This window comes from Heloderma suspectum, chromosome 9 (assembly GCF_057233095.1).
Source record: "Heloderma suspectum isolate Gila_16-S chromosome 9, 16-S_ref, whole genome shotgun sequence".
NCBI lineage: Eukaryota > Metazoa > Chordata > Lepidosauria > Squamata > Helodermatidae > Heloderma > Heloderma suspectum.
In genome coordinates, this window is record NC_139466.1 from 35136137 (window position 1) to 35154206 (window position 18070).

The 18070-nt window shown below is 52.6% G+C and overlaps 1 protein-coding gene across 1 annotated transcript in view; it reads right to left on the reverse strand.

The window, feature by feature from the left end:
- SMARCA1 (SNF2 related chromatin remodeling ATPase 1) overlaps nucleotides 1-16702 on the reverse strand; it is a 57955-nt gene extending 41253 nt beyond the window's left edge. The window contains exons 1-2 of the mRNA XM_084814085.1: nucleotides 16554-16702; nucleotides 2114-2200 (exon numbers count right to left, since the gene is read on the reverse strand). Coding sequence (XP_084670211.1) covers nucleotides 2114-2200; nucleotides 16554-16691 — 225 coding nt within the window. The 5' untranslated portion in view covers nucleotides 16692-16702. The remainder of the gene's footprint in view (nucleotides 1-2113; nucleotides 2201-16553) is intronic.
- Nucleotides 16703-18070: the final 1368 nt, after the last annotated feature.

An 18070-nucleotide genomic window follows, 5' to 3' on the forward strand; every position in this document is an offset into this window, starting at 1 on the left:
ATGGGCACATCCTCCTGATTGCCTTTTTTTTTTTTTAAAGACATGGCAATTGGCAGGGACAGGGAAGAGGCAAATGGCTCTGGCTGGCAAGCAGCAGCTGAGTGCTGTTCCGCCTCCAGTTCTCCTGGAGCGGAGGTAAGTGGTACTGATCCGCTGCAGATTCTTGAGGCCGGATTCCAAAGAATCCAGCCTCATTTGAATCCGCAGCGGATTTCTCTGACATCCCTACTTCCATACAACTTTTAAAGGAAGTACAGGAGCATGACTGATTGCATCTGGTCACCCTCAGGGAAAACCATTTCTGGAGCATTAAAACAGAATTAGAAACAAAACAGTAGGAATTCCTTCTAGACTACTTTTAAGAAAGTGATTTTATTATTAGGCTATAAAAAAAAGTTCCAGTGCCAAATGATAGGACCATGTTTAAGAGATGCTGCCCAGATTCTAAAACTAGTCTTTGTTTACATCAGACTTCTTTATTATAGGTGTAATCTATAGGACAGACAGTAACTGGTAGATGGGGGGGGCGCGGGGGGGCAGAATGTTATCTGATAAATCAGTCTACAGAAGATCTTTGGCAAGCCGGCAAGCATTTGAACTATAACCTTCCTTTAGAACAGGGACAATTCTACATTAGAATCCTGGCAAGATGGAAGCACCGTGGGTAGGCGAGTGATGGGTCCAGTACATAGGACAGTTGCCTGTACAGAACAGGGCTGCACTCCCTCTAAAGAAACAGATATGTAGTTTGAGGGTGCTCCTGAATCATCTTTGTCACTGAAAGCTCAAGTAGCCTTGGAAGTGCCTTTTACCAGCTTTGGCTGGTACGCCAGTTACAGCCATTCCTGGACTGTGATAGCTTGGCTATGGCAGTTCAGTCATTAGTAACCTCAAGACTGGAATATTGTAATGCACTCTATGTGGGGTTACTCTTGGACTTGGTCCAGAAGTTGCAGCTGGTGCAGGGGCCTCCTCTGGACATGATATCATACCTTTGCTAAAAAGAACTGCATTTGGCTGCTAATAAGCTACCAAGGTTAAGGTTTTGTTGTTAACATAAAAGGTAAAGGTATCCCCAACCAGTCGTGTCCGACTCTAGGGTGTGGTGCTCATCTCCATTTCTAAGCCGAAGAGCCAGCGCTGTCCGAAGACGCTTCCGTGGTCATGTGGCTGGCATGACTGAACACCGAGGTGCACGGAACGCTGTTACCTTTCCTGCTGAAGCGGTACCTATTTATCTACTTGCCTTTTCTTGCTTTCGAACTGCTAGGTTGGCAGGAGCTGGGACTGAAGATGGGAGCTCACTCCATCACGCAGCACTCAGGTCTCGAACTGCTGTCCTGCTGACCTTCCGGTCTGCAATTCAGCGTCTTAACCACTAAGCCACCAAGGACGTATATGTTGTTAACATATAAGGCTCTAAAAAAACTTGGAACCCAGTTACCTTAGGGATCACCTCATCCCTTATATCCCTGAGCAACCTTTCTGATCCTCAGAGAAAGCACTTTTTGACAGTGCAGCGCAATACTCAGTTTCGCCTTAGGAGCACTAGCAATAGAGCATTCAGTGGTTTCAGCATCCACCCTCTGGAACACACTCCCCCTTGGCATCAGATAGGCGTCTACAGTTTTGACTTTTAGAATCTCCTTAAGACCCATCTCCTTATGCAAGGTTTCGCTGAGGTGTGACCCAACCAGTTAGAGTCAATAGTTTATTGATGAATGGTGATTATTTCATTGTGGTGTTTTATTGTTATATGTTAGTGTTGATGTTGTCATTATGTTCACTACTTTGAAATTTTTGTTTGAAAGTGGTATATACATTTGTGAAATAAATGAAGGATCCTCTGAAGGGATGATATTGACTTTTGACATTTTCCCTTTGGTACATATGAACATAAAACATTCCAGATATAATATTTTTAAATGTATACATAAATACACACTTTAAGATTGTTGATGCCAGACATTACTGTATGAAAGGATTTGTTAAAGTTTAATTTAAGAATAGCGAATATTATGCATATAATTGTTTTACTACCACAACTAAATTAAGCTTAACAAAAGACAAAGCGAAGGTTTCATCAAATAAACTGCTAAAGCAGAAAACTTACCATCTTCTCTTCATATTCTGGATCAACGTCTTTTTCAGATTTAGATGCTTTTGGAGGGGGTTTAAGTTGAAATGGAGGATCATATTTCTGCAAATAAAATTGAAAATTCTACAATTATCATATATCTAACAGCTGACAGAACAAAACAAAAAGGGGGGAGAGGGGGTACTGTTGCCTCTGTAAAAGTCTAGAAAGTACTTCTGAAATGAGGAGCTTCCAAAAACAAGGCATAATTCCCAGCAACTCCTAAATGTTTCCTACACTCATGTCCTAAGTAAACTGGTCAAGATCCAAAGAGCTATGCATCTATTTCTGCAAGCCCAATGAGCCTTTGAATTTATGATTCTCAAACAGCAACCCACCCTCACAAACACAGTAACCTGTTTTTGAACCAGAGGGAACTTTCAAAAAAACACATTGGTATATAACCGAGGCGGGGATCCCTACCGCTGAAAGAAAAAAAGTCAGAAATTTCACTAGGCTTGCCTAAAATAGCTCTTTAGGGCATTACATAGAATTGGGTTCCATTACAATCAATGAGGCCGAGGCCCTCCTCGTACTCGCCTAGCATGGGAGCCACTTCCATCAGTCAACATTGGTCTCAATCACTGTTAATACTAACAGTTTCCATAAGGCAGTGCTGAAAATAGCCTAAAAACTTGTTTTCAGATTCTGGTTGAGATGGAACTCTAGTTAGCTTTAATTTCCAGAGGGGCAGCCATGTTAGTCTATAGTAGGAAAAACAATGAAGAGTCTTGTGGCACCTTAAACACTAATAAATGTATTTTGGCATTAGTGTCCACAAAAGCTTATGCTAGGATAAATGTGTTAGTCTTTAAGGTGCTGCAAGACTCTTTGTAATTAGCTTTAATTATGGTTAACAGCAGTGCTTCCATAACCTTTAGCTAATGGCTAAGGCCAGCAAGGTGGGAAAAACTGATGCTCCAGGTGTGGGGGCAAGGGAGAAATTGCGCAATCGCCAAGCCCATCTTCAGTCCCTTAACCATGTTACATGTGCACATTTTCCCAACATAACTTAGATAAAACGTTTTTAAATGTGAGATAGTTTGTAACTAATACTTCAAGTCCTCCATGCATACTGCATGCAACTAATCTATGTGTTACATCTGCATCAGTAATATTCTATCGCTATTCTAACCTTGACCAAATGCCATCTACATTTTTTTCAGTCTACTGAATGTAATTCTAAACATCTGTGGTACTTACCCACAACAGCTAAAGCCTTTCTAAAAAGAAGAAAAAAACTACTGTGAACTCCCTTATCTCCTTATGTTGATCTTAGAATCTTGGTATCATACTTTGCTGCTATTCTTCACAGGAAAGATGGATCTTGCCAAAGAGCCATATGGTATAGTAGAAAGAGTGTCAGCTTAGAGAAAGAAGGAGACCCGAGTTCAAATGAAGCTTATGGGATGTTGGACTCTCTCAGCCTAATACATCTCACAAGGCTGTTGGCTTTCTGGTGTCATGTATGCTACCCTGAGCTCCTTAGAGGATGGGATAAAAATGAAATAACACACTCTGACATGCTACTCGAACAAAATATCTTGACTGCCTACACCAGCCTTCCCCATCCTGCTGCCCTGCAGATCTGTTTGACTTCAACTCCGATCAGCCTCAGCCGGCATGGCCATTGGGATAATGAAAGTTACAGTCCAACATACCTGGAGGCACCAGGATGGGGAAGGGTAGAAAGCAAATGTAACTACAAATAGTTGCTCAGCCCAAAGAACTTAATCCAATGCTATTAAACCTGGTCTTTCAACTCTAAATCTCCTTCCCCACACCCAGCATGTGTATATAGATCTTCCAATTTGAGGTTAACACTTCACACGTCTCATGAAGTGGACAGTGTCCATGAAAGCTTATGCCAGAATAAATTTGTTAGTCTTTAAGGTACCAAAAGACACTTTGTTTATGCCAGGGACTAACATGACTACCCCTCTGGCAATACTTCTCTCACGTTTCCAGGGCTTCTCTTGGTGTCAAAAGCTGAAATTGAGAAACTCATCAGCTCCTAAATATCAAGAGCTTTTCTAGGTCGCCTAAGCCTTCCTAACCAATATTTCATAGTATCATAGAATAGTAGGGTTGGAAGGGGCCTACAGGGCCATCGAGTCCAACCCCCTGCTCAGTGCAGGAATCCCAAATCACAGCATCCCAGACAGATGGCTGTCCAGCCTCATCTTGCTACAACATGTAATACAGCTCAAAGTACTGCAGAGATAGAAACCCCTTTTCCTGCGTACGGTGGAAAACTTACAATAGCCTTATCAGGAAGCAAGTCTCATTGAACTCAACAGAATGTACAGAAGAGATCTGTTTTGGATCGGATTGTTAGTCCCCACTGCAGGGGTGGGGGAACCTGTGGCCCTCCAGATATTGATGGACTCCAACTCCCATCATTCCTGACCACTGGACGTATTTGCTGGGACTGATTGGAGTTGGAGTCCAACAACATCTGGAGGGCCACAGTTCCCCACGCCTGCTCAAACGGTAAGTCGAACCGGGCATCAAAAGCAAGATTTCACTGTGTCGGTAAGTGCAGATGGAGAAAAGAATTAAAAAATGAACTAAAAACCTATTTCTGACTTCTACTATTAATAATTCTTACGACAACATTTATTTTTCAAAAAAATATCTGTAGTAGGGTTGGAACAGCTAGACTATTATATTTATTTATTAAATTTATTAATCGCCCATCTGACTGGTCACCCAGCCACTCTGGGCGATGTACAACCCACCATAAAACAATTTAAAACAATAAAATTTTACCATAAATTTTTTTTAAAATACCCTAACCCACCCCAAATGCCTGCCTGAACAACCACGTTTTTAATGCGCGACGGAAGCTCATTAAAGAGGGGGCATGACGGAGTTCCCTAGGGAGGGAGTTCCACAGAGTGGGGGCCACCACAGAGAAGGCCCTCTCCCTCATCCCCACCAGTCTAGCTGTCCTGGCTGATGGGACAGAGAGAAGGCCATCTGAGGCTGATCTTGTTAAGCGGCCTGTCTGGTGTTGCTGGAGGCGCTCCTTGAGATAGGCTGGGTCGGAACCATATAGGGTTTTAAAGGTCAAAACCAACACCTTGAACTTGGCCCGGAAAACAACTGGTAACTAGTGCAACTCCTTCAGCACTGGAGTGATGTGATCTCGCCAGCGGCTGCCTTTAATCAGGCGAGCCGCTGCGTTCTGTACCAGCTGCAGCTTCCGAACCGTCTTCAAGGGTAACCCCACGTAGAGCGCATTACAGTAGTCTAAACGAGAGGAGACCAGGGCATGTACTACCGATGGGAGCAGATGGTCGGGAAGGAAGGGGCGCAGCCGCCGTATCAGATGGAGTTGATATAGCGCTGTCCGGCTCACAGCTGACACCTGAGCCTCCATGGACAGCTGGGAGTCCAAAATGACCCCCAGGCTGCGGACCTGGTCTTTCAAGGGTAGCCGTACCCCATTCAACACCAGGTCAACATCCCCCAGCCTCCTCTTGTCTCCCACCAAAAGTACCTCGGTCTTGTCAGGGTTCAGCTTCAGCTTATTCCTCCCCATCCAGCCACTCACCGTCTCCAGACATTTGGACAGGGATTCTACGGCCAACCTTGGTGAAGATTTGAATGAGAGGTAGAGCTGCGTGTCATCCGCATATTGATGACACTGCACCCCAAACCTCCTGATGATAGCCCCCAGTGGCTTCTCATAGATGTTAAATAGCATCGGGGAGAGGATGGAACCCTGTGGCACCCCACAAGTAAGTGGCCACGGGTCTGAAACCTCCTCTCCCAGTGCTACCCTCTGGTACCTGCCGGAGAGGAAGGACCGGAACCACCGCAATACAGTGTCTCCAATGCCCAACCCCTCCAGGCGGTCCAGGAGGATACCGTGGTCAACGGTATCAAAAGCCGCTGAGAGGTCGAGGAGAACAAGGAAGGAGCATTCACCCCTATCCAGAGCTATTATACAGCTGTTCCAGAACTACAAAAAGGATGCAAAAGAGAAGACTAAACTCCAGAAGCTGTACTTTACTTTTGGCACCTGATAAGAGAAATACAGAACATTCCTAGACTGCAGCTTCAAGGTTCTGATACAGAATTAATGTTCACTCCCTGCAAATCAATCAGCAAAACAGGAGCCGGCCTTGGGGAAGCATGTTACTTCCACTCCCTTCCCACCCTCTGAAGTGAATGACCACCCTCTGCTCTTATTAGCAATATCCTAATAAGTAACTGTGCCATGAACGGCACTTCCCCCACCTTCCTTCATGGTGTAAAGAGTAAAAGGAGTTTTGGCAGATGCCTCCCTTGACTTCCTAAGCATAAGCCAAAACACAGCCAAACAGAAATGAGCAGCTGAGGTGTACAATAAAACTTTGCCAAAGCATATGTTGCTGTACACCTGGGGAAGAAGGTTTATGAAGAGTCATTTGCCTGGGTTTCAGAATAAGCAGGAAATCAGCTGGCAATGTTGGCAGCCCTTCACATTACTCAATTCAAAACAAAAACCTAGTTGCCATGTAATTAACCCATGGTTTGCCGGGTTGCCTGCTGCATGAGAGCCACTTCCACTTCGCACAATCAATCTCTAATCGACCCGATCAGAGTTATTCATGGACTAAGCAACCCAAAGTTAACCTACAATTAGTTATTAGGTTAACTTTGGGTTGTTTAATCCATGAAAAACCTATAGTGTTCCCATTCGCATGTCACACAACATCCTCCAATTGGGCTGATTGGAGGCTGATTATGCAAAACAGAAGTGGCTCATGCATGGCACAGAACCCAGCAAATTATGAATTAATTAACCCATGATTTTCTGCCATTACATGCAAACAGGGCTATAGTCAAAATTAGTTACTAACCACGGCTATATGAAAGGGAACACAGGAGCATGATCTAATGACATGAAAGGGTTCTTCCTGTTCAGGGTTCCAGCCAGCCTGGAACAAGAATCTTATAGCAAATCCTGGGGCAGGAAGAATTCATAGAATCGTAACAATTGGAAGGGGCCTTGGAAGCCATCTAGTCCAACCACATGCTTCACACAGGATTCAGTGGATCCTGGTGATTAAAAGATAAACTGTGGGTCACTAGCCAACCTTCAGTGGACCACCTAATACCAGCTCCCAAACAATGCTGATTTATATGGACTTTGGTTTGATTCTTCCAGAACCAGGCTCTTATGTTTTTAAGGTGCGTTATTCAGGATCACAGAACACACATTAGTTATGCCTTACCTACTAAAGGGACCTTTAATAGCTCAGTTTTTTTACTCAGAAGCAAGTTCAACTGTGTTCAATACAGCATATTCCCAAATAAAACTACATAGAACAGTGGCCTTTGTCTCCTGCCATTTGGTATGGCAAGGTTTGTTTATTTATGTATTTATTTAATGTTCCAGGTTTCCGCCAAAAATGGTTCTCAAGGCAGATAACTATAATCAAATACAGGTTAAAAACAACATCTTAATTATAGCATAAAAAGAGATCCATAAAAAACACAATTAAAAAACAACAAAATAGACAGCACCCACCCACTTAAAACCTCCTTCAGTAACAGACCAGCTTCCATGGCAAAGGCCTGCCTGAATAAAAACGACATTCTCTGCCAGCAGAACAGAGAGGAGGCCAACCTAGCCATTCTCAGCAGGGAATTCCAGAGCCTGGAAGCAGGAACTGAGAAGGCCCTCTCTCATGTCCCCAACATATGTGCCTGCAATGGCAGCAGGATGGAGAGAAGGGCTTCCTCTTAAGTATCTTAAAACCCAGACAGGCTCATATGAAAGAATGCGGTCTTTCAGTTAGCCTGGTCCCGAGCCATATAGAGCTTTATAGGTCATAACAAGCACTGTGAATTACACCTGGAGACCATTGTGTCACATGCGCCCCAAAACTGGCCTCAGTCAACAGCTTGAATGCAGCATTCTAGACCAGCTCAAGTTTCTGAACATTTTTCAAGGGCAGACCTACATAGAGTGCATTACAGTAGTCCAGACAGGAGGTAACGGAGGGAGCAATCCTATCTGAATCGACAGTCACCTCCGATCCCACGGGCAACCGCCTATCTAGTGCAAGGCGGGAGGAGTGGTGAGGAGCGGATGTCCTCTGCGCTCCAGCCGCCCTGCTTTTGCGGCCAGACAGCCGATTTCCGCCATCTAACCACAGGACCTCAGAGCACAGGAAGGGGCAGCCAGACTTCCGACCTCCCTGCCTCGGACCGCCCCCAGGAATGCACCATTTTCCCCACTTTGCACTGCTCTTCCAAGCGCGGAGTGCCGGACCGATCTGCACTGCCTATGAGGTGGCGTAGGAGGGGGTGGAGGTTGGTTCTCTGGGAACCGACTTCGGAGCCGCTAGTCATCTAGCCGCTGACTAGTGGCCATAGGATTATGCCCTACATCATACATGCATGGCCAGGTCAGACATTTCTAGGAACAGGTGCAGTTGGTGCTCTAGTCTCAACTCTGCAAATGCACTCCTGAATCCAGGTTCAGGCCTGAATCCAGTACCCCCAAATTGTGATCCTGAATCTTCAATGGGAGTGAAACTCCATCAAGGACAGAGTGAATCCCTATTCCATGATCTGCCTTTTAACCAACCAGGAGCACCGCTGTCTTATCTGGATCAAGCTTCAATTTGTTCGCCCTCAACCATTCCATTACTGACAGCAAACAAGAGGTTTGTGTTATCAAATAAAGCTATCATAGGTGGCCAGTGCTTATCCTGTTAACAAGTACATAAAACTAAGAACAAAGGCTCTATCCACAGGTTATGGACTTAAATGTATATATTTGAGCTTTACATAGAAATGCCACTGACCTAGTACACTTTTTGCACTGCATCACCTTTTAGCCCCACTACTTACAAAATAGAAAGAAATAATCTGCCAAATGAGGATAACACTTCATGCCTTTGCTCATGCCACAATGAGGCTGCAATCCTATAAACATTCACCCAACCCCACTGAACACAGTGGAACTTACTTCTGAGTAGACATGCATAAGAGTAGGCTGTAAACCTTTTAAGTCTTTAAGGTACCACAAAACTATTCCTTGTTTTTGCTGCAACAGGCTTAACACAGATACCCCTCTAGAATGTATCACACTCAACCTATATAGTCTTCCTTTGCAAATTTACAAACACATTGACGAACTAAGGCAAAGGAGAGGTGAAGAAGGAAAAAAAGTAGATTACCAGACATGCCTTCACTCAGTCTACCCCTGATTGTTATAAAGACCAGAGAAGCCCAGAAACTCATAAGAACCTAAGTGCTATGCTGGATCAGACCATCCATCTAGCCCAGCAGCATGCTTCCAACAGTGGCCAGGCAGGTGCTTCTGGGGAAAGTCACCAACAACCAGGGCAAAAACATTGTGGCCATCCCATTTGCCCCCTGCTCCAGGAACTGGTATTCAAAGATAAATTGTTTCTGTACATAAGAACAGCCCTGCTGGATCAGACCAAAGCCTGTCTAGTCCAGCATTCTGTTCCCACAGTGGCTAACCAGATGCCCCAATGAGAAGCCCACAAGCACATCATTCTTAATAGCTGCCAATCAGCCTGTCAACCATGAACATAGAGCCGGTGTGATGCGGTGGTTAGAGCAGACGTGGACAATCTGGTATCCTCCTAATGTTTTAGACGACAATTTCCATAAGCCCCAGCCATCATGACCAATGGGTGGGGATGATGGGAGTTGTGGCCCAAAACTGGAGGCCACCAGTTACGTACCCCAGTTTAAGAGTCCCAGACCAGGGCCAGTGAGATCCAAATTCAACTCCCCTCTCAGTCATGAAGCTCAATGTGTGACCTGGGTCCCAGTTGCTATCTCTCAGCTTAACCTATCTTACAGGGTTGTTGCAAATATGGGGTGAGGAAGGAGAAGCATATGTCACCTTTAAAAAAAGGTAAAGGTAAAGGTGTCCCCAACCAGTCGTGTCCAACTCTAGGGTGTGGTGCTCATCCCCGTTTCTAAGCCGAAGAGCCAGCGCTGTCCGAAGACGTTTCCGTGGTCATGTGGCTGGCATGACTGAACACCGAGGTGCACGGAACGCTGTTACCTTTCCCACCGAGGCGGTACCTATTTATCTACTTGCAATTTCTTGCTTTCGAACTGCTAGGTTGGCAGAAGCTGGGACTGAAGACGGGAGCTCACTCCGTCACGCAGCACTCGGGTCTCGAACTGCTGTCCTGCCGACCTTCCAGTCTGCAGTTCAGCGTCTTAACCACTAAGCCACCGCGACCTTTAACTCCTTAGAAAAAGGATGGGACATAAAATGTAATCATCATCATCCTTTATTTTTCCCTTTTCTGGTTCTCAGCAATCCTAGAGGTAGATGCAGGTCCAACATTCACATGACCTGTAGTAGGGCCTAATTTAAGGGTTTGCAGATTCCTCATCCCCCACCCCCCTTTATCTTGGGACTCTGAACATCCAGACATTCCGACTTCACCAACAAGTCAGTTTTTCTTTTCCTCTCCCTTATTCCCGCCCCCCACCTGCTTTCGGTAGCATCTTGCCAAATGAAGAAATAAAGGATTGGATCCAGACTTAGTTACACTTAAGAGTAGATGCATTGAAATCAGTAGGACTTCAGTTAGTCATGACAAACTAAATGATCCAACCCCTGGAGATCTTGGAAGCTTGCACAATTTTTGTGATCTTTTGGTTTACCGAGCAAGTACACTAACAGGGATTTTGGAATCCTTGACCAAGAAGAGTGCAGTGCTGCTGGATCAGACTGAAAGCCCCTCTGATAGTCCAGCAGCAGATAAAGCGCTATATTAGGGTAGTATCCAATGTGAATCCTACAAAGGGTAGACCCACTGAAATGAAAGGGACAAGCTAGTAATGACTAACTTATTACATTTCTATACCACCCATAGCTGAAGCTTTCTGGGCAGTTCAAAACCACTACATTCCATCTGTTTCAATGGGTCTATGAAGGACTAACGCTGGATACCACTCTAAATGTAAAATAATAAATAAATAAATAAATATTCCCCACAGCAGCCAACAAGATGCCTGTGCAAAGCAGCAGAAGAGCAGGGCACCACAGCAAACGGTTGTTCCCCAGCAACTGGTGATTCAGAGGCATCTCCTGCCTTACCAGGCAGGCTGCTGTCATGGAGGCCCCTTGTCTCCGAACCTGGAGGGTGCAGTAGCACCACCACCAGGGAGTGGGGTCCTTCAGATGTACACTTCCTTGGAACACGGAGAGCAAAGTCATTGGAGGAGACAGAAGGTTCCGAAAAAAGTGTTCCTTGGAGCATACAGACAGTTTTTGAGGAAAGGGGGAAGAGAGTAAAAAAAAGGGCTCCTCTGAACATACACAGGCAGCTTTCGAGGAAAGGGGGCAGAGGGTAAAAAAAGGGCTCCTCTGAGCATACGCAGGCAGCTTTAAAGGAAAGGCGGCAGAGAGTAAGAAAGGGCTCCTCTGAGCGTACACAGACGGCTCTCGGGGCAAGGGGGCAGAGGGCAAGAAAGGGCGCCTCTGAGCGTACACAGACGGCTTTCACGGAAAGGGGGCAGAGAGTAAGAAAGGGCGCCTCTGAGCGTACACAGGCGGCTTTCAAGGATAGGGGGCAGAGGGCAAGGAAGGGCGCCTCTGAGCGTACACAGACGGCTTTCAAGGAAAGGGGGCAGAGGGCAAGGAAGGGCGCCTCTGAGCGTACGCAGACGGCTTTCAAGGAAAGGGGGCAGAGGGCAAGAAAGGGCGCCTCCGAGCGCACGCAGGCGGCTTTCAAGGAAAGGGGGCAGAGGGCAAGGAAGGGCGCCTCCGAGCGCATGCAGGCGGCTTTCAAGGAAAGGGGGCAGAGGGCAAGGAAGGGCGCCTCCGAGCGTACGCAGACGGCTTTCAAGGAAAGGAGGCAGAGGGCAAGGAAGGGCGCCTCCGAGCGCACGCAGGTGGCTCTCAGGGCAAGGGGGCAGAGGGCAAGGAAGGGCGCCTCCGAGCGCACGCAGGCGGCTTTCAAGGAAAGGGGGCAGAGGGCAAGGAAGGGCGCCTCCGAGCGCACGCAGGCGGCTTTCAAGGAAAGGGGGCAGAGGGCAAGGAAGGGCGCCTCCGAGCGTACGCAGACGGCTTTCAAGGAAAGGGGGCAGAGGGCAAGGAAGGGCGCCTCCGAGCGCACGCAGACGGCTCTCGGGGCAAGGGGGCAGAGGGCAAGGAAGGGCGCCTCTGAGCGCACGCAGGCGGCTTTCAAGGAAAGGGGGCAGAGGGCAAGGAAGGGCGCCTCTGAGCGCACGCAGACGGCTTTCAAGGAAAGGGGGCAGAGGGCAAGGAAGGGCACCTCTGAGCGCACGCAGACGGCTCTCGGGGCAAGGGGGCAGAGGGCAAGGAAGGGCGCCTCCGAGCGTACGCAGACGGCTTTCAAGGAAAGGGGGCAGAGGGCAAGGAAGGGCGCCTCCGAGCGCACGCAGACGGCTCTCGGGGCAAGGGGGCAGAGGGCAAGGAAGGGCGCCTCCGAGCGTACGCAGACGGCTTTCAAGGAAAGGGGGCAGAGGGCAAGGAAGGGCGCCTCCGAGCGTACGCAGACGGCTTTCAAGGAAAGGAGGCAGAGGGCAAGGAAGGGCGCCTCCGAGCGCACGCAGGTGGCTCTCAGGGCAAGGGGGCAGAGGGCAAGGAAGGGCGCCTCCGAGCGCACGCAGGCGGCTTTCAAGGAAAGGGGGCAGAGGGCAAGGAAGGGCGCCTCTGAGCGCACGCAGACGGCTTTCAAGGAAAGGGGGCAGAGGGCAAGGAAGGGCACCTCTGAGCGCACGCAGACGGCTCTCGGGGCAAGGGGGCAGAGGGCAAGGAAGGGCGCCTCCGAGCGTACGCAGACGGCTTTCAAGGAAAGGGGGCAGAGGGCAAGGAAGGGCGCCTCCGAGCGCACGCAGACGGCTCTCGGGGCAAGGGGGCAGAGGGCAAGGAAGGGCGCCTCCGAGCGTACGCAGACGGCTTTCAAGGAAAGGGGGCAGAGGGCAAGGAAGGGCGCCTCCGAGCGTACGCAGACGGCTTTCAAGGAAAGGAGGCAGAGGGCAAGGAAGGGCGCCTCCGAGCGTACGCAGACGGCTTTCAAGGAAAGGGGGCAGAGGGCAAGGAAGGGCGCCTCCGAGCGTACGCAGACGGCTTTCAAGGAAAGGAGGCAGAGGGCAAGGAAGGGCGCCTCCGAGCGCACGCAGGTGGCTCTCAGGGCAAGGGGGCAGAGGGCAAGGAAGGGCGCCTCCGAGCGCACGCAGGCGGCTTTCAAGGAAAGGGGGCAGAGGGCAAGGAAGGGCGCCTCCGAGCGCACGCAGGCGGCTTTCAAGGAAAGGGGGCAGAGGGCAAGGAAGGGCGCCTCCGAGCGTACGCAGACGGCTTTCAAGGAAAGGGGGCAGAGGGCAAGGAAGGGCGCCTCCGAGCGCACGCAGACGGCTCTCGGGGCAAGGGGGCAGAGGGCAAGGAAGGGCGCCTCTGAGCGCACGCAGGCGGCTTTCAAGGAAAGGGGGCAGAGGGCAAGGAAGGGCGCCTCTGAGCGCACGCAGACGGCTTTCAAGGAAAGGGGGCAGAGGGCAAGGAAGGGCACCTCTGAGCGCACGCAGACGGCTCTCGGGGCAAGGGGGCAGAGGGCAAGGAAGGGCGCCTCCGAGCGTACGCAGACGGCTTTCAAGGAAAGGGGGCAGAGGGCAAGGAAGGGCGCCTCCGAGCGCACGCAGACGGCTCTCGGGGCAAGGGGGCAGAGGGCAAGGAAGGGCGCCTCCGAGCGTACGCAGACGGCTTTCAAGGAAAGGGGGCAGAGGGCAAGGAAGGGCGCCTCCGAGCGTACGCAGACGGCTTTCAAGGAAAGGAGGCAGAGGGCAAGGAAGGGCGCCTCCGAGCGCACGCAGGTGGCTCTCAGGGCAAGGGGGCAGAGGGCAAGGAAGGGCGCCTCCGAGCGCACGCAGGCGGCTTTCAAGGAAAGGGGGCAGAGGGCAAGGAAGGGCGCCTCTGAGCGCACGCAGACGGCTTTCAAGGAAAGGGGGCAGAGGGCAAGGAAGGGCACCTCTGAGCGCACGCAGACGGCTCTCGGGGCAAGGGGGCAGAGGGCAAGGAAGGGCGCCTCCGAGCGTACGCAGACGGCTTTCAAGGAAAGGGGGCAGAGGGCAAGGAAGGGCGCCTCCGAGCGCACGCAGACGGCTCTCGGGGCAAGGGGGCAGAGGGCAAGGAAGGGCGCCTCCGAGCGTACGCAGACGGCTTTCAAGGAAAGGGGGCAGAGGGCAAGGAAGGGCGCCTCCGAGCGTACGCAGACGGCTTTCAAGGAAAGGAGGCAGAGGGCAAGGAAGGGCGCCTCCGAGCGCACGCAGGTGGCTCTCAGGGCAAGGGGGCAGAGGGCAAGGAAGGGCGCCTCCGAGCGCACGCAGGCGGCTTTCAAGGAAAGGGGGCAGAGGGCAAGGAAGGGCGCCTCCGAGCGCACGCAGGCGGCTTTCAAGGAAAGGGGGCAGAGGGCAAGGAAGGGCGCCTCCGAGCGCACGCAGGTGGCTCTCAGGGCAAGGGGGCAGAGGGCAAGGAAGGGCGCCTCCGAGCGTACGCAGACGGCTTTCAAGGAAAGGGGGCAGAGGGCAAGGAAGGGCGCCTCCGAGCGCACGCAGACGGCTCTCGGGGCAAGGGGGCAGAGGGCAAGGAAGGGCGCCTCCGAGCGCACGCAGGCGGCTTTCAAGGAAAGGGGGCAGAGGGCAAGGAAGGGCGCCTCCGAGCGTACGCAGACGGCTTTCAAGGAAAGGAGGCAGAGGGCAAGGAAGGGCGCCTCCGAGCGTACGCAGACGGCTTTCAAGGAAAGGGGGCAGAGGGCAAGGAAGGGCGCCTCCGAGCGCACGCAGGTGGCTCTCAGGGCAAGGGGGCAGAGGGCAAGGAAGGGCGCCTCCGAGCGCACGCAGGTGGCTCTCAGGGCAAGGGGGCAGAGGGCAAGGAAGGGCGCCTCCGAGCGTACGCAGACGGCTTTCAAGGAAAGGAGGCAGAGGGCAAGGAAGGGCGCCTCTGAGCGCACGCAGGCGGCTTTCAAGGAAAGGGGGCAGAGGGCAAGGAAGGGCGCCTCCGAGCGCACGCAGGCGGCTTTCAAGGAAAGGGGGCAGAGGGCAAGGAAGGGCGCCTCCGAGCGCACGCAGGCGGCTTTCAAGGAAAGGAGGCAGAGGGCAAGGAAGGGCGCCTCTGAGCGCACGCAGGCGGCTTTCAAGGAAAGGGGGCAGAGGGCAAGGAAGGGCGCCTCCGAGCGCACGCAGGCGGCTCTCGGGGCAAGGGGGCAGAGGGCAAGGAAGGGCGCCTCTGAGCGCATGCAGGCGGCTTTCAAGGAAAGGGGGCAGAGGGCAAGGAAGGGCGCCTCCGAGCGCACGCAGGCGGCTCTCGGGGCAAGGGGGCAGAGGGCAAGGAAGGGCGCCTCCGAGCGTACGCAGACGGCTTTCAAGGAAAGGGGGCAGAGGGCAAGGAAGGGCGCCTCCGAGCGTACGCAGACGGCTTTCAAGGAAAGGAGGCAGAGGGCAAGGAAGGGCGCCTCCGAGCGCACGCAGGTGGCTCTCAGGGCAAGGGGGCAGAGGGCAAGGAAGGGCGCCTCCGAGCGCACGCAGGCGGCTTTCAAGGAAAGGGGGCAGAGGGCAAGGAAGGGCGCCTCCGAGCGCACGCAGGCGGCTTTCAAGGAAAGGGGGCAGAGGGCAAGGAAGGGCGCCTCCGAGCGTACGCAGACGGCTTTCAAGGAAAGGGGGCAGAGGGCAAGGAAGGGCGCCTCCGAGCGCACGCAGACGGCTCTCGGGGCAAGGGGGCAGAGGGCAAGGAAGGGCGCCTCTGAGCGCACGCAGGCGGCTTTCAAGGAAAGGGGGCAGAGGGCAAGGAAGGGCGCCTCTGAGCGCACGCAGACGGCTTTCAAGGAAAGGGGGCAGAGGGCAAGGAAGGGCACCTCTGAGCGCACGCAGACGGCTCTCGGGGCAAGGGGGCAGAGGGCAAGGAAGGGCGCCTCCGAGCGTACGCAGACGGCTTTCAAGGAAAGGGGGCAGAGGGCAAGGAAGGGCGCCTCTGAGCGCACGCAGACGGCTTTCAAGGAAAGGGGGCAGAGGGCAAGGAAGGGCACCTCTGAGCGCACGCAGACGGCTCTCGGGGCAAGGGGGCAGAGGGCAAGGAAGGGCGCCTCCGAGCGCACGCAGGCGGCTCTCGGGGCAAGGGGGCAGAGGGCAAGGAAGGGCGCCTCCGAGCGCACGCAGGCGGCTCTCGGGGCAAGGGGGCAGAGGGCAAGGAAGGGCGCCTCCGAGCGCACGCAGACGGCTTTCAAGGAAAGGGGGCAGAGGGCAAGGAAGGGCGCCTCCGAGCGCAGGCGGGCGGCTCTCGGGCGGGGCGGGCCGGGCCGGGCTCCGGTGGCCCCAGGCGCCAGGCCGCGCCGCCCGAGACGGCGCCGCTCGTGCCGCCGCTTCGGCGCCGCCGCCCTCCTCGCGCCTCGCCCGGCCGTACCTCCTCCGGGCCGGGCTCCTGCGCGGGGGAAGAGAAGGCGGCCGAGGTGGAGGGCTCCTCCTCCTCCTCGCCGTCCGAGCGACCCGGGCTGGCCGAGGCCGGAGCGGCGGCGACATCGGCCTCGGCGGCGGCGTCCATCTTGCGCCAGCACCCGCCGTCCGGGGAGAGCGGCGGGGCGGGGCGGGGCGGGGCGGGGCGGGGCCGGGCCCTCAAAACTCGCCCCCTTCCCTTGGCCCCCCCGCCCGCAGGCTGAAATGTCGCGAGCAATCCCGAGATCGTTGAGGCGCGCGGGAGAGGGAGAGGGAGAGGGAGGCGGAGGCACGCACGCACGCAGGCACGCACGCAGCGCGCGGCCCAAGCGCCCCGCCTCCTGCGTTGCTGATTCCAGGGGGAGCACGTGACGCCCAGGGGAGAGGAGCTCCGCCCCCGCGCCCTGGCCGCGACCCTCCGGGCAGCTCCCAGAACGGGTTTCCTCTCCGTGGTGGAAACCTGCCGAAGGGACTGATGCTGCGGTGCCCAAGGGCGAAGAGCAACGGGGGGCAGCCTCGGGTGGGCGACATGCATGCCCCGCACAGATCAGAAATTCAGAATCTACTGTAGGGCCCACCAGAAGAATCCAGAATCTACAGCAGGGGCAATTAAAAGGCCATAAAAGGAGGAGCCAGCTTTTGAGTTCTTCAGAAATCTTCCATCAGGCTGGAAGTGAAGCAAAAAAAAAAAGGGGGGGGGAGCTGGTAGGATGTTAAAGCCACAAAATCTTATAACTTATGTAGTGGACAAGGATGGAGCCCTGGCGGTTAAATAAAGCACCGTGTTGTCCTTTCTCTCCATTCCAAAATATCACACCGAACAGGCAGGAATAGATTTATTGTTGTTCAGTCGTTCAGTCGTGTCCGACTCTTCGTGACCCCATGGACCATAGCACGCCAGGCCTTCCTGTTCCGCGCTCTCTCCCGGAGCGTGCTCAAGTTCATATTCATTGCATCCGTGATGCTATCTAGCCATCTCATCCTCTGCCGTCCCCTTCTCCTTTTGCCTTCAGTCTTTCCCAGCATCAGGGTCTTTTCCAGGGAGTTTTCTCTTCGCATTAGGTGGCCAAAATATTGGAGCTTCAGCTTCAGGATCTGTCCTTCCAATGAGCAGTCAGGGTGGATTTCCTTTAGGATGGACTGATTTGACCTCCGTGCAGTCCAGGGGACTCGTAAGAGTCTTCTCCAGCACCACAGTTCGAAAGCATCAATTCTTCGGCGCTCAGCCTTCCTTATAGTCCAGCTCTCACAGCCATACATTACTACTGGGAAAACCATAGCTTTGATTAGACGGACCTTTGTCAGCAAGGTGATGTCTCTGCTTCTTACTGTGCTGCCTAGGTTTGCCATAGCTTTCCTCCCAAGGAGCAAGCGTCTTTTAATTTCATGGCTACAGTCACTGTCTGTGGTGATCTTGGAGCCCAAGAAAGTAAAATCTGTCACTGCTTCCATTTCTTCCACTTCTATATGCCAGGAAGTGATGGGGCC